This window comes from Ascaphus truei, chromosome 4 (assembly GCF_040206685.1).
Source record: "Ascaphus truei isolate aAscTru1 chromosome 4, aAscTru1.hap1, whole genome shotgun sequence".
In the NCBI taxonomy this organism is placed as follows: Eukaryota; Metazoa; Chordata; class Amphibia; order Anura; family Ascaphidae; genus Ascaphus; species Ascaphus truei.
The window spans coordinates 285,934,114-285,960,780 of record NC_134486.1 but is presented as its reverse complement, the minus strand read 5'-3'; the positions used below and the strand labels follow the sequence as shown (position 1 = coordinate 285,960,780).

The 26,667-nt window shown below is 45.6% G+C and overlaps 1 protein-coding gene across 3 annotated transcripts in view; it reads left to right on the top strand.

The window, feature by feature from the left end:
* Positions 1-26,667, top strand: part of SCML4 (Scm polycomb group protein like 4) — a 152,557-nt gene that overhangs the window by 112,752 nt on the left and 13,138 nt on the right. For 2 of the 3 annotated variants that reach the window (XM_075597565.1, XM_075597563.1), the window contains 3 exons: positions 12,471-12,665; positions 22,207-22,482; positions 23,307-23,452. In XM_075597565.1, coding sequence (XP_075453680.1) covers positions 12,471-12,665; positions 22,207-22,482; positions 23,307-23,452 — 617 coding nt within the window. The remainder of the gene's footprint in view (positions 1-12,470; positions 12,666-22,206; positions 22,483-23,306; positions 23,453-26,667) is intronic. The other variant, XM_075597564.1, reaches the window with a different exon arrangement.

The following is a 26,667-nucleotide window of genomic DNA, read 5'->3' as shown; positions in this document are numbered from 1 at the left end:
GAAAGGCACCACCAGGAAGGAGTTCTTCATCAGGACCATCTCCATGCGGACGCAGAGATCCTGATGAGGTGGAGGCGCTGCACTGTATGTAGGTAGGACTCTAGCACACTACCTCAGCTGCCTGTCTGGGTTGACATCCCCACACAACATCATGCGGGAGACTCAGGTGTCCTGTTGCCAACAGGTGCACCACCAGACACTACCATGTAATGGGGACTGGTTAGACCACAGGGGCCAATGTGAGATTGGGTGGGCCAGCCCTAGCCAGAAAATCTGTTACATTTGGAGGCGCTGCTGATATACCTGTCAACAGGACAGGCTTTTGCTGGGCACACTGGGAAACAGGAGAGTGTATGCTGCCAGTCAGTGCTGTGTTGGGATGGAACCCAGGGGTTGTCAGGGGAGCTGATGGAGTTGTCAGACCGCAGGGACGACCTGGGAACCTGAGAGGAGTGGGAGTCTGGAGCAGGGCTATAGCTGTCCTAGTCACCTTGAGGTAGTGCTAGTTGGTAGGATGCCTAAAGGGATAGCCTGTTAACGAGGTCAGGAATCCTGGAGTGGGTCTGCACTAGACTGACCAACAGAGGTAGACACCCCAGTACTGCATGGAGAAGCCAGAGTACTCTAGCCCATTCCAGACCACTTACCGCTGAGAGCACAGACTGGAGAGAAAGGAGAGACACAGCATACACAGAGAGAGTGAGCCTAGCCTGAGGTAGTGCAACACGAGTCTGACCTACATTAGGTACACAAGGCGGTGCATCGGGCAATCTTTATTGTATCGGTGTGGCAGCTGCCCCGCAGAGAGGAGCTCCATGTACAATCACAGTAAATACAATACGCAAATGGCAACCGCGAGAATGGAGGATCTGCACGATGCGGAAGGTCCAAAATGGCGGACGGAGGCAGATGGGGAGAGCGCACGTGGTATGTGTGCAACAGAAGAGCAAGCTACGGAAACAACTTTTGCGAGCCTGCTGTGGAGTGGCGCCAAGGCTCTGGCCGCGCTGTTTTGGTCCTGCTTGGGACCACGGGGTACTTCTCCGGAGGACAGTGAGGAGGACATTGTAGTAGTGTGTGGGAGAGTGGTGGATTTGCTTGCCAGTCAGCGTACAACACCCCAAAAGCTACCTCAGTTACTCCAATGATTGGCAATGCAAATCAAAATGGCGGTTCCCGCTTCCCTGGGAGACCGCATGGGCCAGTTGCAGAAAATGCTACAAATGCTAAACTTGCAGAGAGTTGGCCAGGAGTGGCGCCAAGAGGAAAACCCCACCCTGATGGGAGGTATGTTACGAAAGCTGCAGCCGCGCCCTCATGGACTGTGACAAGATCAGCACCAGTGCTGGGTCATCCAATAAGCTTGTGGGATCCTCCCCTAATCTCAACCAGGGGGAGTGGTTTCCAACTGTGTCAGATGCGAGTGGAGCTAGATGAAGGAGGAGTTACCAAACCAGCCCCTGCACTTCAGTCACGAGGAGCCAGCGAACCGAGCAAGCCACTGCAAAGAGTGTCTCCAGTGGTTACTATGGCCAGCAAGATTGAGGACGATTCGACTATCTCTGCCCAACCCTCTTCGGCCCCAGGAGGCTTCCTGGTGCTCAGGGGGGCCGGCAACGAGACGGTGGCGTGCCTATGCATGCAGTGTCGACTGCCGGGTGGTACGGTTAGTACCGCGTCTCGATGCCCTCAATGCGGCATCCATTATCTATGGCCGGTGCCAACCTTTGTACCTGGCCAGACTGTGGAGGCGGACACAGCCATGCCAACGGCTGAAGTCCCGGGTGCGCTCTGGAGGGAGCCCGCAGATCCCGGAGCATGGGGATCGCTCTGTACTATCAAACCAGAGCCATAAGAGAAAGACACTGGGAGGCGAGATGATGGGCGAGAACCCCCCCAGCGGTCTCCGACGGGGGTGCCCCTTCCCGTGTTGGAGCCAGACTCCTCGGACGAGGAGAAAGCGACCCCGACAGCGGTGGTGACGCGCTAACCGGCGGACCACTACGGCGGTGCTGCAAGAGAAACGGCACTCACCTGTGTCGCAACCGAGCGGAGTCGCGTGTCGCCTGTGCAGCAGCAGCCGGAGTGGCGGAGTGCCACGGACGTGGTGACTAGCGGATCCGATGGCGGAGCAGTCGGAGAAGGAAACAGCGTCGACAGAGCGGTAAGAGACCCTCTTGGCCCCTTCAGGCGACGGCGGTGGTAGCGGCGGAGAGAGGCCTAGACCAGGCCCGAGCGGAGCCACGAGAGGAAACAGCCCTTCCGGATGTCGTTGTGGAGGAAGAGGTCTCGATTGGGGACCCAACCCAAGATGGCGGCGAGTCCCGCGAGATAGATGATCTCACTTCCAGCGGCCATAGCAGAGCCGGCTGGAAGATGGTGGTGTCCTCGCGATCGAGCAGTTGTACCAGGTCGCCTGGGTCCAAGAAGAGCTGGCAGGCCCTGCGGAAGCCTGGGAGCAGCGAGATGGGAGAACCAGAGAGCCAGACCGATGGCACCGGGCCAGGTAGCGCCGAAGTGCGGGTCGTAGCCCCGCGGATGCCGATAGCCCGTCCCTATGCCCAACCCCCGGCCATAGTTAAAGCCCCTGCCCCTATCACCTTTTCATATGGGTCCCCGTCCAGCCAAGGGTTGTCTGGGGAGTCCCGAACCCCATCAGATGAAAGGACTGGGGAAAGCTTGGACTGTTTTACGTCGGATGACGGGTCGGGAGGGGGAAGGTACACTCGACAAGTGTCCGTGTCGAGTGATTGTCTTAGCTCAATCAGTGTTCAGGTTACTAGTAGGCACAAGAGATTAGGGTCCCATTCTCGATCGACGGGTACCTCAGGGATATCCTCCGGGGAAGAGTTAGAAGGGGAGTCGGAGGAGAGAGAGGTTGCCGTGCCGGCTTCCGAAGAGGTTAGGGAGACCCGTGGTGGGCACTCACTTTCGAGGGGTATGAGGCCTGGTTGGATCGTACCCGGTTCATTTTGGACCAAGACGGGGTAGTGGACTATTGGTGGGCCCCCGGGGAATTTACAGAGGAAGCTCGTCAGGAGGAGATGAGGCTTTGATGGTATGACATCAGCTCAGGGGTAGTGGAGCCACAGGGACCCAGTAGGTTGAGGGATCCTGCCAAGCCACATGAACCCTTGTCATGGGTGCTGCCAGGGAGAGCAGGCAGCGCTAGATTGATCCGGACAAGCCGGGCCGAACGGTCCATAGTGACCCGTTATAAAAACTCCCATGGACTGGAGTACCCCTATGTCCCTGAACCCCTCATGCAGGAAATAGAGGACCAGAGGGATGGGTGGTTAAGGGAGACCATAGAAATGTATATCGTTAACAAAGGGGGCCATATTACTGGGCGACGGGCAGAAGAGAGAATTTCCCAGCTCATGAGGGTATGGAGCACAGGGCGCAGCATATACATGCACAAAGCAGTGTATAGGCCAGAGAATGGGTTACCTCGGGAGTACAGTGTGACTGTAACAGAAGTGGCTGGCCGGGAAGTGAAGAAACCAGACCCCAGGCGCTATTATTAGGTACGGGGGGGTCTGTTTCTAGTACAGTGCCATCTACTGGTCAGCTAGCACTGAGGAAGTTGATATCATGAAAAGAAAACTGTATGATATAAATTTGTGTTCATAATTATGTTTTGCAGTGCTTCCTGGACGAAGGTTAACCTCTGTGTGTGCCAAATTATATTCATCTTTATTGCATATTTTTGCTGTTATGCACACACTGATTCAATACAGGGGTTGTTATTTCAGCAATTACTGACCGTCCGGTCAGAGTTGTAAGAGGCAAACATTGTTTGCTTCTACACTCTTATTACCCCTTGGTGCAGTTATTTTCATGTGCTAAGCACTCAGTACCACTACTTTGTGTCTACATTATAGTTCAGTAGTATGCTCTCCTCCTAGACTAATTTAAATTCAGTAACAGCTTATTTCAGCTTCTTATGTTTGTCTTTAAGGAGTTTCAGTACTATCCTACAGCAGGTAGGACACCACCGCTCCCTTTTAACCCATGTATGTTTATTTGTGATTAATACATTTTGTTACTTTTGTATGCTAGAGTGCTATCAGGGGATTCTCTTTTTTCTGTGTTGGTTTTCATGTTATTCCCATCCCCAGCACCGCCAGTGGTGTTATTTCTTACTGTACACCTCATTGAACTGGTTTTAGCACAGTTTATTGATATAGGTCTGTTGCAGGCTTCTTTGTGTATCATATATATATATATATATATATATATATATATATACTGCACCGACACACTTTATTCGAGCAAATACCCAGTATGTACCTGGCAGATACCTGGAATGCGCCGCTCCTCACCTCTGACAAGCCCCGTTGCGTTTGCCTTCCCAGCCTGGGTTCATGCCTGGCTGACGGGCGGCTGATCTGTTAAATGATAATGATTAGGATTTCATAGGCTGCAATGCTTCGCGTGTCTACCAGATGGCATAAATTCATGAATTGTAATGCAGTATATATATATATATACTGTGCAGTATTGCAGCCAGCGGGAATAAAATGCTTCAATCCCTGCCTGGAAAATACCTCAATGCACTTGGGCAGAAAACAGTCACAAACCTCAATACACCCGGGTATACCCGAATTCGTGGGACTAGCCGAGCTCGAATAAAGTGTGTCGCCAGTGTATATATATATATATCTATATATATCTATATATATATATATATATATATATATATACACATATATATATATATATACAGTGTACAAACCTATACATTTGCACGCCCCGGGCGAGTGGATTTAACATCGTGGCGAGCTGCTATTGGCCCAAGCAGCACATGTGTGGTACTAGGTGGCGAGTAGATTTTTTTGTTCGGCGAGTAGATTTTTTGGTGATTTGTCGACCACTATATATATATATATATATATATATATATATATATATATATATATATATATATATATATATATATAGTGATGCCTCAGTCACGTTGCAGGGTCCTTTTGTCTAATGTTCAAGGCAGGAAACTCTAGCGCTCATTGAATAGGGTTTTATTTACAGTGGATAAAGCAAAGGAGACTGTCTACACAGCGGGTCCCTCTCTACTTGGCTGGACAGATAAACTGGTTACCAACCCAAACACACTCCCCGTTAGGTTTAAAGTCTAAGTGACAATATCAAAAGTCCTTAGGCATAGAACTATACGTTATTGTCCTTACCTGTTATTGGGGACTCTGTCCCACGAGAGTCCAGGAAATCACTCTGGATCCAGGAACCTGGACATGACGACAGCCCTGCTCCCACAGCAGTCTCGCATCCTTAACTCGAAGGCTTGTTCCTCTTGGGTATGCAACCCAGGCAGTCCCAGCAGGCTCTCTGACCAGTGTTCAGCAGGCCTGGGTAACTGTACCAACCAGCTTCCTTCCTGGCTGGGGAAAAAGTCTCTCTCCATCTCTGGGAATAACAAACAATCTCACTGTGGCAGCTCTCAGTCTGCCTTTTAAACTCCTGTTCATTCAGGAGACCAGCCTGATTAGCTGCTGGTGCTGCTAGCTTTCCAGAGGATTTTAACTGTCTGCAGGCTGGAAAGCACACTAGCTGCACAACTTCAGCGCATAGAGATAGTGACTCTATCACAATATATACAAACAAAGTAGACGTCCAGGACTGTAAGAAACCCTCAACACACAGTACAAGGGAAGTGGACCAGTAACATAGGAGTGATGATTCCTTGAGCCACACTTAAAATGCACAGCAAACTGCCAGGCAGAACTGTTTCTTTCTACATGAGCGACTAGATAAAGAGCAAGAAGCGAAGGCTGAATGGAAGTATTACTATGAGATCTCTCAGACAGACGTCTCCAATCTCATCACAGAGCTGGAACTCTCACGCCATGAGGTCTGCACTCTCAGCACAAAGGTCTGTAAATTGAGGGATGCGGATGAAAAGATACGGACTAATTTAGAGACTGTAAAAAGAGAGAATAAAAGTCTAACAGAGGAAGTTTCAGATTTGACTGACCAGGTCAGTGAAAGAAGTGAGAAGCTTCATGAATTGGGAAAAGTGAAGAAACAATTGGACAAGAAAAGTAAGGATGCAGGAAGCACTAGAGAGTACAGAGTGTGTGCTGCAAAAAGAACGTGTCTCCATGGAGCAACATACACATGCAGACCCCACATACTGCAGAGCCAGCTGCAAGAGCTGCATATGCATCTATAGGAGGCAAAGGAGAAAAAGACAGATGCTGCGGAGAAGCAACAAACTCTGTAGGAAGAAAGTATCCAGGTTGCTAATGAAGTACAGGTGCTGCAGGAACATCTGAGTACTCAGTGGGTCCCCACAGAAAAGCATGAGGAGCTGAAGGTCACACTGAGAATCAACAGAGCAACGCTAGAGGAGTCGCTTAAAGGCCAGGTGACTCTGTATGAGAGGGAGAAGGTCCAGAAACTGGAGCAAGAGCTAGAGAAGCAGAGACGCTGCTCTATCCCTAACAGTCAGTACACCCAAGAGAAAGAAGCCTGGAAAAGGCAAGCAGCTGCGACCCTAGTGGAGAAATCTGCAGAGCTCCAAAATATAATGAAGGATGCATTGATGCAAACTCAGAGTAAGCACCAGGAGGAGGTGGAGGCTCTGAGACGAGAACTGCAGGATGTACTCAAGAAACAAAATTCTGTTGCTGATGAACTAAAGTTGCTGCAAAAGAAGAGAAGCATTTTAATAATTTAGAGATACTACAGAGCCCTCATCCAAGGAGAATGGAGAGAGAAAGTTAGCTGCACAAGCAATTGTCCTCATACAGGCGGCCTACCGAGGGATGAAAACTCGTCGGCTTAATCGCCAGAATAAAGCAGCCTGCCTTCTTCAGTCAGTTTGGAGGATGCAGCGACAAAAGGAGAAGCATGAACATTTGAAGCAATGTGTAATTGCACTCCAGTCATTCTACCATACCCATATGGTCTGAAACAGGTTCCTTACTATGAAAGGGGCCGCTATAAAGAGACAGAAATGTGTCCGTTTTCACACCCTGAGAAAGGTGTCACTGGTTATCCAGCGGTGCTTCCATCTGAATAAATGTGTGTATCGAGGAAGAGAGGCCCAAGCCTACAAGTCTGCCGACTGCAAAGCAGAGATGCCACAGGGTACAGTCACAGTTAATCAGAACTCCGACACGGTTAAGGTGCTGGAGATTAATGGTGCTGAGCCAGACGCATATTGACAAGGAAGAGGAGATCGTACGACGCATAGAAAAACTCGTTGCCAAGCGAGTAGAAGACTTGGTGTAATGGAAAGGTGAGCTTGAGCGAGAAGTCCTCCACAGGGTTGAGGAAGCTAAGCACATCATGGTGAAATGAGTACTTGCAGAGACACTGTTTCAGTACATAGGCTACAAGGACCTTTTCACCAGTGTCTTCTTCAACCACGACTACTCATTGGGGTCAAGAACTAATAATGAGGTAGCAAGCCCTTGTACATCACCTCCTGAGTACCCGATAATTGCCCCTAAAAGGGAAATCAAAAATTACTGGTAAGAGTGAAAATGATCTTGAGAAAAGACATTGCACTAAGAAGAACCATGAAGGTTCAGAGGTGATATGTTCAAAGATTGGAAAGCAGAAGCAATGAAGTTCAACGCTGACCGTGAACAGTTCCAATTCTCACCGCTCTTTGCCACAACATAAGAGCTTTCTGCCCAACCCCACGGATGCCGTTTGGAACAGTTCCCGGGCCTGCTGCTTGGACCAAACCCACGCCTGAGAGAGTCACAGAGAGAGACTTCGGGTGTTATCGCTTACCAGGGTCGCAGACAGATTTCCTGGGGTCCAGGACTAGAGTTGTGACTGGGGCCTCCCCCATGTCGGTGATCCTCTTAGCCAGCCCCCCATTTCGCACCTCACGAGCCCCATCTATTTCCCTCCCCTCTGTCTCACTCACTCTCTTCCTCACTCGCCCCCTCTGACTTCTCACTCTCCCCCACTCCATCAATTACCCCACTCTCACTCAATCCCCCCTGCTCCGCATGTATTTCTCTTCCCTGCACCTCACTCTTACTCCCTCTTCCTCACTCACTCCCTCCCTCCCACCCTCACCCCTCATCTGTATCTGGTGTGCATGTTTATTTTGCATTTGTATGTGTATGGAGCTCTCTCATTGCATAGTATATAGCATACATGTGTGTATGGTGCCTGCATCTGATGTGCGTGTGCCTGTGTATGGTGGGTGTCGGACACGTGTTGTGTGCCTCTGTGTATGGTGTGTGGGCCGCCCGATTCTTAGGCCGGTTGGTTTGTCTTGTCTCTCGGTCTAAAATTTACAAGTCAGACCCTGGGGGGGGGGGGGGGCCCAGCTAGGCAGCCAATCCCACTAGTTGGGCCTGGCTTCTGGAGGCGCCGGGCATACGTGGCTCTACCATATAAGCAGACTATGCAGTCGCTTAACACCTGCACTGATTAAGAAGGCCCAATTTCTTCCCCATTTCAGCTCCATCGTAAATCGAACTATAGGATACTGCTATTACCCTGAGGCCCAGATCAACAAAAGTGTGCTAACACCTTTACTCCCATTCATGCCAAAGCTTAGCATACGTTTGTGATCTGGGCCCATGGTGACGAGGAGGTGGAGGGGAACTGGGAGAGTGAGAGGGAAGAAGGGAGGGAGAGTCTGTGTGTGTCTCTGTATATGTCTGTGAATGTCTATTAGCTTGTCTGTGGATGTTTGCGTATATGTCTGTCAGAAAAATATAACGGAGTGTGTTACGCACAAACAGCTATACTAAAAAAAGTCGTCACAACCAAACAAGTTAAAAAATGAAAAGCAAAAAAAATTACGGAAAAGCAGTGTCATCCTCAAATCTCCAATCAATAACGACAGCAAAGCTTCATACCTGAAAACTGTAAATGCAATACAAATCCACAATTATTTTGATCCAAAATAGCTGCACCGATTGCACAAACCACATAAAATATATGAGCCAATTTCTGCGTCTGCGAGGCAGGCGGCGCGTGCAGCCGAGTCCCCTGGTCTGCAAAGAGCTGCCGGGGGAAACACAGAGGGGAGCGTGATGGGGGAGTGACGGGTGCGCGGCCGTGACTTCACCCGGCAGGTTCGCCCTTATTGGCTGAACCGCCGGGGGACGTGGCCTAGCGCTCCGTCGCGACTCCTGCTCTTGATTTTCTTGAGAGCAGGAGTTTCTCTCGGCGCAGTGCGGCGCCCCCCCCCTCGCAGCGGGCCAGGCCCCTTTGTAGGACGGCTCTTGTCCCTGCAGCGTCCGCCACAGCGGGCTCTGCAGTAGCCAGCGGGGACCTGGCCTTAGATCTCAAAAGATTGTGCACAACACTAATTATAAAGAGCTATGAGGCTGACCATACTTTAAGTGAAGTCCTTTAATGAATGAAAGTGTTGTTCAGTCTTACCCAGTTATATGGTTAGGTGCTGTACTTGGAACAGACTGAAAATCTTGTATGTGGTAACTGTGAGTTCTGCAAATGCTGCACTTCAATTAAACCAGACATGCACAGGCAATATACTGCATGCAGCATCACAAAATATACTGTATGTTTCAAAGCAGCTAATGAAGCCATTAAAGTCAAATAAACACATCACTTCTGTTTTTACAACGCTGAATACGATGCACTTTATTGAGGGCATGGGAAACAGAGCAAGTGAATCAAAGAAATTAATGTTTCTTTGGAATACATTACGACACACTTCACCAACTTTACATCTCTTCAATCAATGAGTTTCTTTATTAACTTATCAACGAGTCCTTCTTTATTAACTTATCAGGAGACTTGCAGCCTTTAAAATGATGGACAGGGGACTAGAAAATTAGATTTCCGTCCTTTTTCTAACATGCAACCACGCAAAATGTAATTCTTATATGGCTGACATTTATGAACCATATGCATGAGATGTGGTATTTTCATTTCATTTTCTAGTAAATTCACTTGTATTTTTATTTATCATTGCGCTGGTTTATGAATGTTTGCCCTTTATTCACCATACCTTTACCTTTTAGGTTTTAAAATACATTAAATTGCTTTCTTGTGATATAGCTTTTTGCATTATACAGGTTGTATAGCCTTACACTTAACATAGACATAGCAATGTATAAATATCATGTGCAATAGATTTTTTTTTTTCTCCTCAGACATCAATTTATCTAGTGTAATTTACTCCATGTCATACTAACAAAAGCCTACTTTTATATTTGTTTTCAGGGCTAGCCCAATATTGCCAAAGAGACCTGCAATGCATATACCAACACTAAATAGACATGCTAATACTTGTGATAATGAGAGCTTTACATGCAGTATTTATTACAGCTCCAGCGCTGGTTCACGTGTTGCATTTTGCCAGAATGTTGCCACTTTTCACCAGAATTGAATGAATTTGGCAGTATATAAATGGTAAATTGGGGCCTAGTCTCGTAGCTCTGAAATTGTCATTGCCAAACAACGTGGCTTATGTTCAGAAGTAGCGGAATGAAATGGGAGAGAAAACCCTACTCTCTATTGCAAATCGCATCTTCAAAACCGCTTCTATGAAAAGTAACAAGCAACAACAGTTTAATAGGCAATCGGCCCGGATTGTACTTTCAATAGAAGCATTATGACCTGTGATGGTGCTAACTCCATCCCCAGTCTGACTTATCTTTGTTAATTTCAAATGTCAGACAATTTATCTGCAGTGATATTATTTTTTTTTTCTTTTTCGCTTATGACTTATAGGTTTTATTCTCTCAGCCAAACCCATATTTCGGCTCTGGATTTAACTCGCAACACTAATTTCGCCATACTTGAGGCACCCCCCAAGAAAATCTCGTGCCCCCCAGTTGCGCATCCCTGGACTCAGGGATGCAGGGGCAGGCCAGAAACTGGAAAAGACACAGCCGCAATAACCCAGACCAAAAAAACTGAAAACATGAGAAATGCAGATAGGTGGGAGGTAACTTAAAGTGCAAGTAAAGCAGACAAGCCCCTGATCAAAGTTAGGGCTGTAGCCAGCTTTATCTTACTTACTGATAGCACAAATTATGGTGTTTTAACGCAGGAATCACAGGGTTTTCATTGGATTCAATGGCAGTGACGATGCAGAATATCACAACATATACTATGATAATGTGACAAAGCTTAAAATAACCCTGGCTGTATCTGTACGTCCTAAACACTGTTTTACAGGCAAGGTAGAGTGAACCCAAGTACTGTATATTCATATAGCCAATGTCTTCTCCTGCTCCTCAGTGGCAAACTTCCAACAAATCTCGAATCCCTGGCTGCAGTGGAAGCATTAGAGATAATGGTGGAACGCAGGGTTGCAGACTAGTCTGAGACATTTAATGGGCTCACAAGTGGTATTCCAATAAATAAAATGTAAGGTCACATGAGCTAGTATTGAAAGAGGAGGGTGGAAAAGAAGAGACCAATTGGTTAAACAAAGGAAAGGGTAAAAACACAGATGATGCTGAAAGTGCAGGCTATAAACCATGAGAGTTGAGGGAAAGGAGTAGAAAAAATAATCTACACAAGAAAATAACTTTTCCAAAATTGCTCAGCTGATACTTTCTAGCTGCTGAGATAAGTAGTGAGCTGTCTCTTCCACAAAGGAGAGAGAAGATCCAGTGAGCGCAATACGTAGTGGCAAAACTACGAACACCACGGTAAATTACAGATCTCCACGTGACGTATCATCACTCACCATGATTTATGACACCATCAAAGATGGTCATAAGCGAAAAAGAAAAAAAATAATATTACTGCAGATAAATTGTCTGACACGGAGAAGAAGAAAAAAGATGGTGAACAAAATTAACAAAGTAGTTTTTTTTTTTCCAGGGGAAAAATGAGGATTTTTTTGTGTAACGCAAAGAGATTCATCTCAAATGGTAAGCAGGGAATAAATAACGTCAAGTGTAACCTCTTCTCTGCCTGTACTGTGAACCTGTCAAACACGTGTGATATTTAAAGCAGTGTTTCGATTTTTTTATTTTTCTTACAGAATTTGAAATAGGAATAAAGAATGTGTATTGAAACATGAAGATAAAACATCATCACTCACTATCTGTATGCAAATGAAGGAAATTAAGATGGTTTGATAAGATCTACTGTGAAAAGGAAAGATCCAGCGCTCCCCGGATTTGCAAAAGTATCAAATTTATTGCGCCATACACTGTATGGAGCAATAAATTTGATACTTTTGCAAATCCGTGGAACGCTGGATCTTTCCTTTTCACAGTTCAAGCTTGGATATTTGTGACAGGTATCCCTTTGAACCAGCAGCACCGGTAATATACTGTTTTGTTTTTTGATTAATGGTGTGCAGCATATCACTGTTCATTTGATAAGATCTACCGCATACTGGTTCCTGAAATCTGTACTCATTCAACATATCTTATTTTGCTGCTGGTTTACCTCAGACTGTATGCCAACACACTTCTAGGATGTACACGTGAAAGCAAGGAAAGTGCATGTGACAGTGAATTGTGGTTTTTGCTGTTTTTCAGTCTCCGCTTCATTTGACGGGAAGCAGCATCTCCTCAGCCTTCCTGTGGTGAACAGCATAGGTTACGTCCTGCGCTTCCTGAAGAAGCTTTGCCGCAGCCTCATATGTGACAATCTGTTCAGCAATCAGCCCTTCGTACAGTATAGCACCATCTCTGACAACCCCAAGGAGTATGACACCGGAAGGATGGAGTCAGGTAGGCATTATCATGAAAACGACAGCGCTAGTGGCTTCATTGGACATCTTAATTTGGAACCCAATGGGGAATGCATTGTTTTAACACACAAATATGTTTAAAGACTACACTGGGATGTACTAATCACTGTGTAGTTATTAGCTATCATTATGCTCTGATTTACTGCAGGCATTATCAGGAAAGGAATATGATATATTGTATCATTATTATTTTTAGTTCAAAGTTCTAGTAGCAATATTTTTCGTGCAGAAGTGTTGTAGGTTGTGATAACTTCTAATGGAGCAACAAGAATGTTCTTCATATATAACACAGTTATAATGATATTATATAATCTCACAGGTCTCTGCTTCAGTTGTACTGTCAGGCCATATTTACAATCACCAGTAAATTGTTACCACAACCCTACTCTATACATACTACTTACTAGCCAAGTAGAGCTAGGGTGACCAGACATCCCGGTGTAGCCAGGACGGTCCCGGTTTTTAAGCTACTGTCCCGGTGTCCCAACAATTTAGTTAATGTCCTGGTTTGGAGCAGAGAGGAGCAGGGTCTGCACCGCATTGTCTCCTCCGGCCATGCTGCGCTGCTCAGGCATCTCCTCTCCCTAGCAGAAATGTGTTGTGCTAATGATAAGGTAAGGGAGTGTGTGTGTAAGTAATGAAGTGTGTGTAAGTAAGGGAGTATGTGTGTAAGTAAGGGAGTGTGTGTGTGTGTGTGTGTGTGTGTGTGTGTGTGTGTGTGTGTGTGTGTGTGTGTGTGTGTGTGTGTGTGTGTGTGTGTGTGTGTGTGTGTGTGTGTAAGGGAGAGTGTGTATGTAAGGCAGTGTGTGTATATAAGGGAGTGTGTGTGTGTAAGGGAGTATGTGTGTAAGTACGGGAGTGTGTTTGGGTAAGTGTGTGTGTGTAAGTGGGTAAGTATGTATGTAAGTGTGTGTATATGTGGGTAAGTGTGTGGGGGGGGGGTTAGAGTGTGTGTATATGTGGGTAAGAATGTGTGTGTGTGTGGGGGGGTAAGAATGTGTGTGTGGGTCGGGTAAGAATGTGTGTGTATGTGGCTAAGAGTGTGTGTGGGGGTAAGAATGCGTTTATGTGTGTGTGTGGGGGGGGGGGAAGTAATTGTGTTTGTGTTTGGGAGGGAGAGAGAGAAGACGCAGGAGACCGAGGAGTAAGGGGGGAGAGAGAGACACACAGGGGGGAGAGAAGAGACAGGGTAGAGAGAAGAGACAGGGTAGAGAGAAGAGAAACGGGGAGAGGGAAGAGAACAGAGACAGAAGAATAGACAGAGGAGGGAGAAGAGAGAGAAGAGACGGGGGGAGAGAAGAGACAGGGGGAGAGAGGAGAGGGAGGGGAGAGAGACAAGAGAGTGGGGGGAGAGGGTGAAGGCAGGGGAGAGGGAATAGAGCCAGGGGGAGAGAGAGAGAAAAGAGAGACAGGGGAGAGAGGAGAGAGAGAGGGGAGAGAGGAGAGAGAGAGGGGAGAGAACAGACAGAAGAAAAGACGGGGAGGGAGAAGATAGAGGAGACAGTGAAGAAGAAAGGGGAGAAGAGAGAGGCAAGAGAAAGAAGAGATGGGAAAGAGAGAGAAGAGATAAGAGAGAAGAGATAGGAAAGACAGAGAGATAAGAGACGGGAAAGACAGAAAGAGAAGAGGCAGGGGAGAGGGAGATGGAGCACAAAGGGGGGGGGGAGACGGAGAAGAAAGGGGGAGAAGGAGAAGAGGGTGGAGAGAAAAGACAGGGAAGACGAGAGGGGAGGATAGAAAAGATACGGGACAGGGGAGAGACAGAAGAGATTGAAGAAGAGAAAATGGAAGGGAGAGAGGAGATATGGGAGAGAAAGGAGAGATGGGAGAGAAGAGTGGTGGGAGAGGGAAGAGATAAGGTAGAGGACAGGGGAGAGTGAAGAGAGGGGAAAGGGAGAAGAGAGCAGATAGAAAATGGGGAGAGAAGAGGGAGAAGGGAGAGGGAGAGAAGGGGGAGAGAGGGGAAAAAGGAGGGAGAAGAGGGCAATAAATCATTAATACAGCATATTTGGGGACACTATTAGACAAATACAATTATATTAGTTTTTAAGTGATGTCATTTGCTTTAGAAATACTTTTTTTTTAATGTGTCCCGGTTTACTTTTGGAAATCTGGTCGCCCTGGTATATGCTTGTAGATGATTCTGTGTGTGGCATATGTACATATACGAAATAACGAAATACATTTTTTAGGAGTTTATTGATTTATATAGGTTTGGCTTTTCTCCTATCCACCGCAGTATACTGAAGGTACTACAGTAGGTAGGGCTGTGTATACAGTATACTGAAGGTACTACAGTAGGTAGGGCTGTGTATACAGTATACTGAAGGTACTACAGTAGGTAGGGCTGTGTATACAGTATACGGAAGGTGCTAGGTAGGGCTGTGTATACAGTATACTGAAGGTACTACAGTAGGTAGGGCTGTGTATACAGTATACTGTAGGTACTACAGTAGGTAGGGCTGTGTATACAGTATACTGAAGGTACTACAGTAGGTAGGGCTGTGTATACAGTATACGGAAGGTACTACAGTAGGTAGGGCTGTGTATACAGTATACTGAAGGTACTACAGTAGGTAGGGCTGTGTATACAGTATACTGAAGGTACTACAGTAGGTAGGGCTGTGTATACAGTATACGGAAGGTACTAGGTAGGGCCGTGTACATACTAAGGGGAGCAGAGATGCAGCGGATGAGGAATAGAGCAGGATGTCTGATGTTGAGTACAGAAGGTAAGCTGAGACCTGGGATTTTATAGGCCTGGGATACAGATATTCCCCCACACAACATAAACAGTCTATAGTCTTCTCATTGTCACGTGTATACACAGGCAAGACAACGAGAGATTTGATGTCTGTTTAATGAATTTGATGGAATAGTTGTTGTTTTTTTCCTCCGCACCAAAGCCTCTGTATACATTACAGGCCGAAAGACAGTGTTACCTTGTCCAGCTCATGGAGACTGCCCAGGAACAGAAAGAGCAGGAAGAAATCACTGTAAAGGAATCTTGTTAATGAATTTAAATTCCTCCCCCTCCTCCCCCCCAATGACTATGCCAGGGTCAGCAAAGACTGCAGCACTGGTATGAGAGGGGAGCGCCTGCACTGCGACACTTCCACAGCCCCCACAGACACCGCTATTCTGACAACTGTGATTTTCTGCACTTTGTAAGGTCAGGTATCCCAGCGCTCTGAGTAATATACATGCATATTGGATTTATTTGGGGGACAGATGGCACACTGACATAGCCACATTCCAACAGTCAGCAGCATGTTACCTTTTTCTGCCAGATGTTGATAAATGTGACACTGCATTACTTGTGCTATAGTCAGCTTGCCAATAAGACTTTATTATTGATTCATTACCCATTTTAGTATTTCTTACACTTTTTTAAGCATGGCCATATGGCATTGTATAGGAAGATATTCTTAAGAAGCAAGATCTCAGTGACAATTCCATCTGCTATCTTGATAGTGGTGTTTAAAATCTACGGGAAGTGTTTGTAGAATTGCACAAAAAAGCAAGTTTACAGCTGGGACAAACAAAATAAAAAAACAGTCTTCATTTTATTTGAGCAAATGGTCTTTACTTATCCTTTTTATGCCCTGATCACAAACATCAACATCGACTTTGGTTCCAAAGTGGGGGGTGCAGGGGGGTTCAACGTGTATCAAGATGTTATTATTCGTCTCCTCAGTAACACTAACGTGAGCAAAGATTGTTAAAGAGCTTTCTAAAGAAAGTTTTACTCTGTGAAAATCAATATGGTCCCTACATTTTTAAGTCCGTATGGAGCAATACTACAGTATGCAATAATAATAATAACATTCATGATAAGTCACAGAAACCATCATTTGATTTAATTCTAATTTTGTCCTAATGTAGTTATAAATGGATTGTTTTATGCAGATGAAGGGATCAAAACTGCAGGCTGTAAGACAGCTTGTACTGATAATTATAAAAACACTAATTAAATCCTTGATACAGTAATTATTCATGGCATGTCACTCAACGCACTAATTATCTGAGATTTCTTGTGTTTTTCTTTTTAAGTCAGCTTTGAATGATGGCATGGAATAAGACCTTGTGCATATGTGTGTATATACTGTATACACAGTATGTAGACATGCACGTATAGGCATATAATTATAGCTTTTATATCAAAGCACTTCACAATTACAATGTAGCACACGGTACACAAGTGCTCCTTTTAAACAATATAAATAAGGAACAAAATAAAAACAATTTGGATTGACAATTTACCTGGAGATTGTAGAATGAACACAACAAAGATTATGTAGAGAAATGAAGAAACCCTACCACTGAGCTGTGAAACGTGTTGCTCAAGAGTCCTTAGTGGCAGCGCTGACACCAGAGCAGTAACCTGGGATCCAGGGCTTTGGACCACAGTGCACTGGTTGCACTAGCTATAGCTCTGCCCCTGCTTTGTGACTATTAAGTAGGTCACTGCCATTATTTCACTTTTCACCTTTAAAACCCTCCTTACTGGGCTCTAAAGAAGGCCATATCAGTTCTACTATATATGTAGGCAGTGCCCAGGGTGCTGGGTAAGTGCAAGCTGGGCGTGTGAATGCTTGAATATAACAAGGATGGGCGCCAGAAACTTTTATAAACAAAAAGGTGCTTTATTGGACATCCATCAATAATGCTTCACAGACACTGATATACTGGTGACTGGACAGAAACTTGTGGCAAACAATACCATTCTGGACTTCCTCCCCTGCAGCTCTCACTCCTATGCTGGGGAGGTACTTAGACTTGTTACCCATAGTAAGGGATAAAGTGACAGTCTCTTCCATAGAGTCAGTAATGCCCCATATCGAATGGGCCTCTCAGGAATACACTTTGGCTCCTGGGTAAGTAACCAGCTACTATGTACTGCATACTTCTTCCATGCCTATTTGATTAGGATTGCACTAGGAACCTTCCAGTTGGGCCGTTCCAAACATACCGGAGTTACTATGCCGAGAACTTTTATCAAGAGCATGCTTCTTCCTTGTCAATAGTGAGAAAAATCTTGGACCCTTATTAATGAGCACATTTCTAACTGACAACAACAGTGACAGGACACAACTTAATACACGTAGCTGTACACATAAACCTATTTACAGGACTCACAGGCAGGATCCCAGTCAGAACTTTGAAGAACCTGCTTCTAGAACATAGGTTTGAGCTATACATACCCTCTATACTTCCTATAGTTACATCATGGGTCTCAAGACATACAAGGGAGTGGCATGCCTTCTGCATAGTCATCCTATGATCACATGACGGGGAGGGAAGCAACCTGTGTGATCCAACAGTTAAGCTTTTGAGGCCGTTAACCTCTTAACTGAAATAGTTGTCCCCAAAGGTCGGGGGGAGGCTACACCTACGAGTTGCTGCACTTTTAACATGGCTTCCATTTATACCAGTTGTGGATCAATGGTCTCCTCATACAGCAGTGTTTTCCAACCTATGTTCTGTGGAATCCTGGTGTTTCGTGGAAGGTAACCAGGGGCGCCCTGAGAAAAAACTGATAATGGCAGATAATTACACCCAATAATTGTAAGTTTTGTCATATGTTATACTGAAATGTTATCAAATATTTTTAATACAAAAATCTGCTGTTTATTTATTTTTTAAATACATGCTGTGCCACAAGGTATTCCACAGTTCTTAAATAGTCAAACAGCTCTGCAATGGGTATAAGTTAGCTCAGGGGAGTGCAAACTTTTGGAGCTGCGCCCCCCTGCCTGCTCCCCCAGGTGCTCGCGCCGCCCTTACATTTTTACCGGTGTCAAATGACATTGCAGGTGACATCACATGACCCCGTTGCCATGGCAATGGGCGTCATTTGCCGCCGCAATGCCATGGCGACGTGGCACAACAAGGATTCTGAATCTAGGTAAGTAGGTTACAGAGGCCTCCCGCGATCCCCTGGCATCTTCTTGGGTAAGAGCGTGGGGCCTCTGCAACCGCCGCGTCCCCCCATGGGTTAGCTTATAAAAAGTAGGTTTTCTTATAGACACGAATAATGAACAGCTAAGGGCAGGAATAGACTATTGACAATTCCCGTGTCCGGTCGTCAAACCATAGGATTGTCCCCCATACAGGAGGTTACGATCAAAAGGGAGTCTGTGAGTAGAAGGGACCTAACAGGATAGGCCCCTACCTCACGTTGATAGTAAAAGAATTGCCCTGATCCAATCACGGATGTTAGTCTTCACTTGGTTTTTGTGCGTGTGTGTGCGCGTATGTGTGTGTGTGTGCGCGCCAAGGTGCATTTGTTATCTATTGTTTAGTTTGAATGTATTGATTCTTCTCTTTCTGGAATAACAGCTGGAACCCTGCTCTCTGCCACTGGTAAGATCAGTGTGCTTCCTCTGCCCGGGCACACACATCCGTGATGACATATTTCCATTACGTCACTAAAGGGGGTGAAGTTAAGGAAGGGCAAAGAAATGAATTAATTTGGTGTTTCCAATTAAATTTGTGTAATGAATCAAATGCACAGATGATTACTGAAAAACAATTTACAAATATGACATGAATGCTTATAACACTTGAATAAATTGGATTACATTGGCGAGGTTTCCTTTTTCCCCCTTGTGCAGGGCGCAACTGCCCTTTTAATGGTATTTTACTAGATATGGGGTCTGCAACCTTTTAAGGAAGAAGAGCCATTTTGTAAAAACATTTCTTTGTCCAAAATATTCCGAGAGCCACAACACATGCATGAATATTACACCCCCACAAAACCCCCCACAAAAACATACATATACCTTACACATAGGTATATACTGTATAAGCATTAACATACGACAGACTTACTTTAATCAGAATGAGGGGAAGGAAAACATATGTGAGGGAATAGAATGCATCTCACAATAATTATTTTTTGTTTTTCATTGTTTTTCTGGGCAAAACAGTTTATCTTTTACAAACACACAATACATACATATATACATACATACATATACTACCCCCCCAAATACACATACACTACCCAACCCCAAATACACATGCACACACTACCCCCTAAATACACATACACTACCCCCAAATACACATGCACACTACCCCCCCAATACACATACACTACCCCCCAAATACACACACACTACCCCCACCAAATACACATACTGCCCCCCCCCAAATAAACACACCATACCCCCAAAATACCCACACAAACAGAGTACCCCCCCCATATACGTACACACACTACCCCCCCCCCCCAAATACATACTACACACACACACACTCCCACCCCCCGAAATACACACACTACCCCCCAAGATACACTTTTGGCCAATGTTGGTGCATTAATAAGTCTGGCAATAATGATTGAAATCATTGCTTTTTTTTAAAGAATGTATTACATAGGAGCCAGCAAGAGAATATTTTTACATTTTTGGGGAACATGCACCTGTCTTGCTTCCTGGCAAAAATGTTGTTTCTGCCACTGATACTAAAGGAAACCTCCCAATACCTAAACTTTAATGTATCATTAATCTGATTCTATTAATGAATGTTGGATAGTTGTAAAATCACTACAAGCATTATGAAAAGATCCCGTTTTACACATCCTAACCTTCAGCAAATTATAACCAGATCAGCATAAAGTACATACAGGGCCCTTGAACAAGAGCTACCATTTTACTTTATTTCTAGGTAATACATTTGCACCACTTAGTATTTTGTCGGAAGCACTTTAGCTGATTTCAGTTTACTGAGCATTTTATGTGTCCTGTGTCCTGGATCCGTGGTGCTACAGAACGGCGGTTGAGTTATTATAAGTACCCCTTTCTTACCTACACTTACGACGCGCGCCGGTATCAGAGAGGCCTGGGACAGTATAGGAGGCAGCCAGCACCTGGGGAGATGCCTGGCGGCGACAAGAGGCCCGACCAGCATTGGAGCCCCCCCCCCACAGCCACGGGCAGCACAGTGAGGGAGAGAGGCAGCAGCTGGGGAGCGGCATCTCAGGACGGAGGAGAGCCGCATGTAGGTGCCGCTCGGGAGCTGCAGGTTGCCGACCCCTGTACTAGAATCACAATTGACTCAACCAAATAACATTTTAAACAAACTATAAGAAATAACATTGTTTCAGGTCATAGCCCTATCTTACATGTTACATACTATGCAGACAAGGGTTTTGAACTGCCCAGGCCATATAGCACTGCATAAGACTGCACTTTAGGCTGCGTCCATAGATGGACAGGCCGTGCTGAGGCGTGCGGACGCTCAGCGCTGAGCCCCTGCATCCTCAATGAGGATGCCTTGAGAGGGGGCTCACGCGAGCGTCCGCAGGCATGCTCAGGCTTTGGAGTTTTCAGCCGAGCGCCAAGCTGTTTTTCAGCGCGCTGTCGGCTGAAAACATCCAATCAGCCTTCAGCAGCGTCAACGTCACGGCGCCGTGACGTCGGCGCCGTGACATTGACGTCAGTGCGTCGCGGGCGATTGGCCCAGCGACGTCACTGCCCCGCCTCCAACCACCTCCCCCCAGCTCCCTTCGCACACGCTGGCTCGCCTGCAAGTCCGTGCAATCGCGCTTACTGAAGCAGGCGAGCCTCAGCGTTAGCGCGCCTCCACTCTCCCCACCCCTCTATGGCCCGGGCCTAAGTCAGTATTATGGCCATACCAAAGCTTTGCAGCATGTAGCCTTCCTACTGAAACTGTTGTGTTATGTTTTATTACGCATGGTAAACAGTGGGTTCTTTTATGGAAATAATTAAATGCATTGTGATGGTTTTTCTGCACATGACATAATGATGCATATAAGATTCTAAATAAGTTGGGTGTTTATGCAAAGGTTCAGCAACAGAAATAGTTTTTAAGTGATGGATATTTCCCTTATTGAGCCACCATCATTTGATGATTATACTAAACGATCATGAAAGATCTATTAAAAAATACATTGCATTGTAATGTTATATAAACTGCATGCGATACTTAGCATATTTACTTTTATTTTACCATAGAAAATGCCTTGCTCTTGGGGTTAAAATGCTAGATTTTTCCTTTCTAAACAATCTTTCAAAGTCTACTGATGGAAACACAGGTGCGTTGTTTGTTGTTGCCACGGTGATTGAAGTGTTCTGAACAAGTAGTGGTGACAAAGTAGTACTGAGTGGCACCAAGGATCTTTATATACAGAAAGTAGTGGTGTGGTAATATCGTACTATCACCACCCATACTATCGCACTTTTCACACTGGATGGCCACTACTGTACAGTTCCCCTATATAAATGACGTGAAAATGTACACCAGATGGATGCAAATGTTTTTTTGTTGTGTCCAGTACAGCTGCACTAACATATATTTTCATCCGACCTAAAAGAATATATGGCAATATTTACTAAACGTTACTATGCCACAAGACATCTTACGGCCTATTCACTTGAAGGCGGAAATGATCTTATGGCCTGGCACCCCTTAGTAAATATAGCCCACAGTGTTATTTAGCAATTCGTTCAAATGGTGTGTTTTTAGTGGTCATGCCATTGCCTTTCTCTCAGCAGAAACGGTCATACCTGAAGATTACCTAATTGATCCTGTGAACAAAAAACGATACAGTGTTGACCCCTCCGATTCTGCCTTTAACTACATGGGTTCCCTGTACCCTATGAGGCAGAACTCTGGGGAAGGGCGTCTTGGAGGAGGAGGGGGATCATCTTCATCCTGTAACCTTCGCTCCAGCCAGATGTGCTCCGGAGGGCCGTCATCTGCAGGCTTACGGCGACAGACGTCAAGTCCCACCAGGAACGGAACCTACCTTGATGGAAACAGAAGTGGTAACAAAATATATATATCACATTTTTATGTCACTAAATAATAAACACCATATTTACTAAGAAGTGCTGCTCCATAACATACCATCCATACTTGAAGACACCTTATGGACCCATACAAGTAATTGGGACCTAAAGGACTGCGTTTACGAAGCTGTGATGGAAGGTATCTTCTGAAGTAGCACTGCTGACGGCCAACTATCTTTTACCATCTGTGACATGTAAGAAACTCTGCTTTTAAGGTTATATTTGATACTTTTGACGCAGAATGGGCTCATGCCAACTCAAACATATGGTTCAACTGATGCACCAAAAGTGGGGCCAAATGACAGAATAAATAAAACTTACTATTATAATATACACGCAAAATACACCACCTCCATTTACTCCTAATAAACACTTCCCATATGCAGGTGCCAGTGAAATAAATTTGACACATAATTTCCTGTTGTCAAAAGACACATATTTCTGTATTGGTTAAATACTTTATCACCTGGATGAAATAGATGAAACATCTTAATGACATTTGTTACTGTTGATACAGATCTGTAGATTTACAGTACCATATGTCAACTCACGCCATGGGGATTTATTAATATATTAATACGGAACACAGAGAGACAAAAGGCTGCAGTAGAATCAGAACGTGATACAGGCCGTTATGATTAGTACCGTATGTCTTGTAATTCCTCCCGGCCTCCTCTTATTGCTCTATGTTGAACCACCATTATCGTGTCAGTTGAACTCCGATGCACAAAATTACACTTTTCATTAATGTAGCTGAGACATCTAAAAATACACGAAATATTTTATGTTTTTCTTTACAGCCTCAAGCCCTTCCCCTGACAACCCGGACGCCATTAGACCAACCAGCAAAGACCCTTCCAACTGGAGTGTTGAAGACGTTGTCTGGTTTGTGAAGGATGCGGATCCTCATGCATTAGGACCTCACGTCGATCTTTTCAGAAAACATGTAAGTCGGAAACGGTCATGAAACAGTTAAACTTACTCTGAGGTACAAATGTGCTCGTTTTACTACTACACGACATTTCTGAAATAAATGTTGCAATATAGCGCAGAAATTCCTCCTAACAAGGCTTACAAATACATTGCACTGCAGATCAGCAATCATTTCCCCAGAAAGTTATATCGTTTACCTCGTTTACCGATGAAGATGGGTTTTTTTACAGATTTTTAGTATAAGCACAGACTTTAAGGGCGTCTCACAGAAAAAAAAACTGTACTTTTCCATTGAAATGCTCTCACCGATTTTGGATCTCAGAGATTAACATCTCTGGGAATTCTTTTGAAGTTCCAAACAACACTGACCTTCAGTAACTAGTCTAACTTTTGGAATGCATACCTTAGTAGCAGTTCATAAATAAGCTTTTCATCTGACCTTGTATGTCTGCTGTTGGAGCAGTACAATGTGGAAATGTATCATGAAATGAGTCCACAGGGGTTTGTTGGCATTTCTGACAAATCTTTATACATTTTTTAGGTAAAGGTACTAAAATTCAATCCAGCAACAATATGCCGGAGCACATACTGTAGGTATAATAAAGCAGAATGCTATCTAAGAGACTTATGTATAAAGGGATTGTAGATTGTCCTGCACCATACTGGCCAATGGCCATTCACTTGAAATGCTTGACCTTGGAGCCTGCGATGAAGCTCCCCTTCCCTCCCCCAACCCACATATAAATAAATAACTAAACACACAATAAAGGACTGGAGGTACAAAGGCCACGGCTTTATTTACACAAATAAACCCTGGTAAGTGCCAATCCTGCCAGCGTGCTCTCCCCCCGGGTAAAGGCCGATGGCACCCCAACCACGGCCCGCACACCCACCAAGCCGGGCGCCCGACGTAGGCAACACATGCCATGCAGTGCCCACCTCAAACATGGCAGACATAGTTACATAGTAGATGTGGTTGAAAAGACATACGTCCATCAAGTCCAACCTATGCTAAATTTAGACAGATACTTTATCCTGTATCCTCACCTACAGTATTTTTATCCAGAGGAAGGCAAACAAAACCCCAGTGATATAACCTCCAAAGATATCTCATAAGGGGGGAAATGAATTCCTTCCCGACTCCAAGAATTGGCAATCAGATTACTCCCTGCCTGGATCCTTCCCGTGGATAGTTATTTCTGAAAAGGAAGAAAATACAACATAATGTACAATATATTATACGATTGTCATGGTATTACCCAAACAAAGGGGCGGGTGGGCGTGAACTTCTTTTCAGGGAGCAGACTGCCCTCCCTCCCCTGCGCTCCTTTGAAACCCCTTAGCTCCGCCCCCCCTCCCCCGTGACACTGGGGAGGGGAAACAGCATGGAATCCAGTCAAGCTGGAGGGGGAGGGGAAGCAGCACGTGAACCGGCACCAAAGGTGAGGGGGAGGGGGAGGGAAGAGAAGGGAGCCTAGCCCCTGCGGTCAGGTGCCCTGTCACCGAGGGGCTCCAGGCTGCTATTATGCAGCAGTAATGGTGTAAAAAAATCAAGAAATAGAAGTTTAGCAACAGGTAATTAGCATCTATTTTGTCCCGTGTGCATCAGGTTTCTACCGGAGAGTCAATAAGAGTTCAGGAGTAGTCATGTGAGTCACATGTCATACTGTCAGAATAAAACACTAACTACAAAGACATACAAAAAACATACAAAAAGCGCTTGACCTAAAATGTGCCTAATGACCTAAATGCACCTAATCTTAACTAATTTATAGTGCACGTGCTTAAATTATAATTTAAAGTGCATGTAATGATATGGAAACTCCTTATACTAGAATACTTTTGAAAGGAATGGCTGCCAAGGGGAATCTAACATACAAGTTTTCCCCAAAAACTTGCTACAACATTGACAACAATTGGAAATGCAATCCCGGCACGATAGAATGTTTAAAGATACTAAAAATACCAATTTCAATGTCCGTGGTGATGCCAATGAAATGACCCCCAAAAAAACAGTCTGATAGTAAAAATCCTGAAGTGTCTTTTTCAGTGATAATCCTCCTAAAGCATAAGGCCTGGGACCCGCTGCGCTCGGTGGCGCGGGCGGCCACACGCGAGTTCCCCACTAGTAGGGGAATCCTCCCGAGCCGGTCCCGGTCCCCCCTGGCTGCACAGCTAGAGAGGCTTCGGGGAGCGGGGAGGAGTGTGGGGGGAAAGCAGCGTGAGTGCCTGTCTGTGTGTGTGTCTGAGTGCCTGTTTGTGTGTGTGTATGTGTGTCTGAGTGCCTATCTGTGTTTGTGTATGTGTGTGCCTGAGTGCGAGAGTGCCTGCCTCTGTGTGTGTGTGTATGTGTATGAGTGCCTGCCTGCGTGCGTGCATGTGTGTGTGTGTGAGAGAGTGCCTGCGTGTGTGTATGTGTGTGTCTGAGTGCGTGAGTGTGTCTGAGTGTGTGTGTGTGTCTGCGTGTGTGTATGAGTGCCAGCCCGAGCCCGTGGAGGGAGGGAGGGGGGGAGAGTAGCGGGTCCCTCCGCTCAAGCCACGCCCCCCTCCCGCTCAAACCTCCCACTCCCGCCCACCTCCCGCTCCGGCTCCCGCTCCCTACAGACCGCATATCGGTCTGTGTCTGTCAGCGCCCCGCCTGTCTGCAGTGCGGGCGCGCTGACGGAGGGAGCGGGGCCTTAGCCTAAGAAAGAATAACCAGACCATTGCTCAGCAGACAAACTCAGCAGATATTATTCCTGCACGCACACAATTGCCAACTTACAGAATGATCTGTAAAAGCTTGTGATTGATATAAGCTGTGCTTTGACCAACGGTTTTCTTCCTGGATCCACGAATCCCACGTAGTCCCCAGCACGATATCCAGGGTGAGTCCACACACCATACACCAGTCGTTTACCCCAAAATAATGAGATAGAAATGGTGCAATACTGTGGGACACTTTAATAAAACATATAAAACAAGACAAAAACACACTTACAATGTGTCAAGTCTTGACTCCTGATACACTGTTGCCGTCCGCAGTTTGAAACAGGAGCTTGGCAGTCAGCAGCAGAGGGTCGGCATCTCTCTCTCTCCTTTCCTCACGGCCACGAATCCTTCCGACACCTCCCCCGATGACGTCACTGCTTTGTCCAAGTATCCACCTCAATGCCTGCAGAACGCAATTAGGCTCCACCCTATGCGTTTCGTGACCAGGAGTGTCACTTCCTCAGGGGTTTTTGGAGC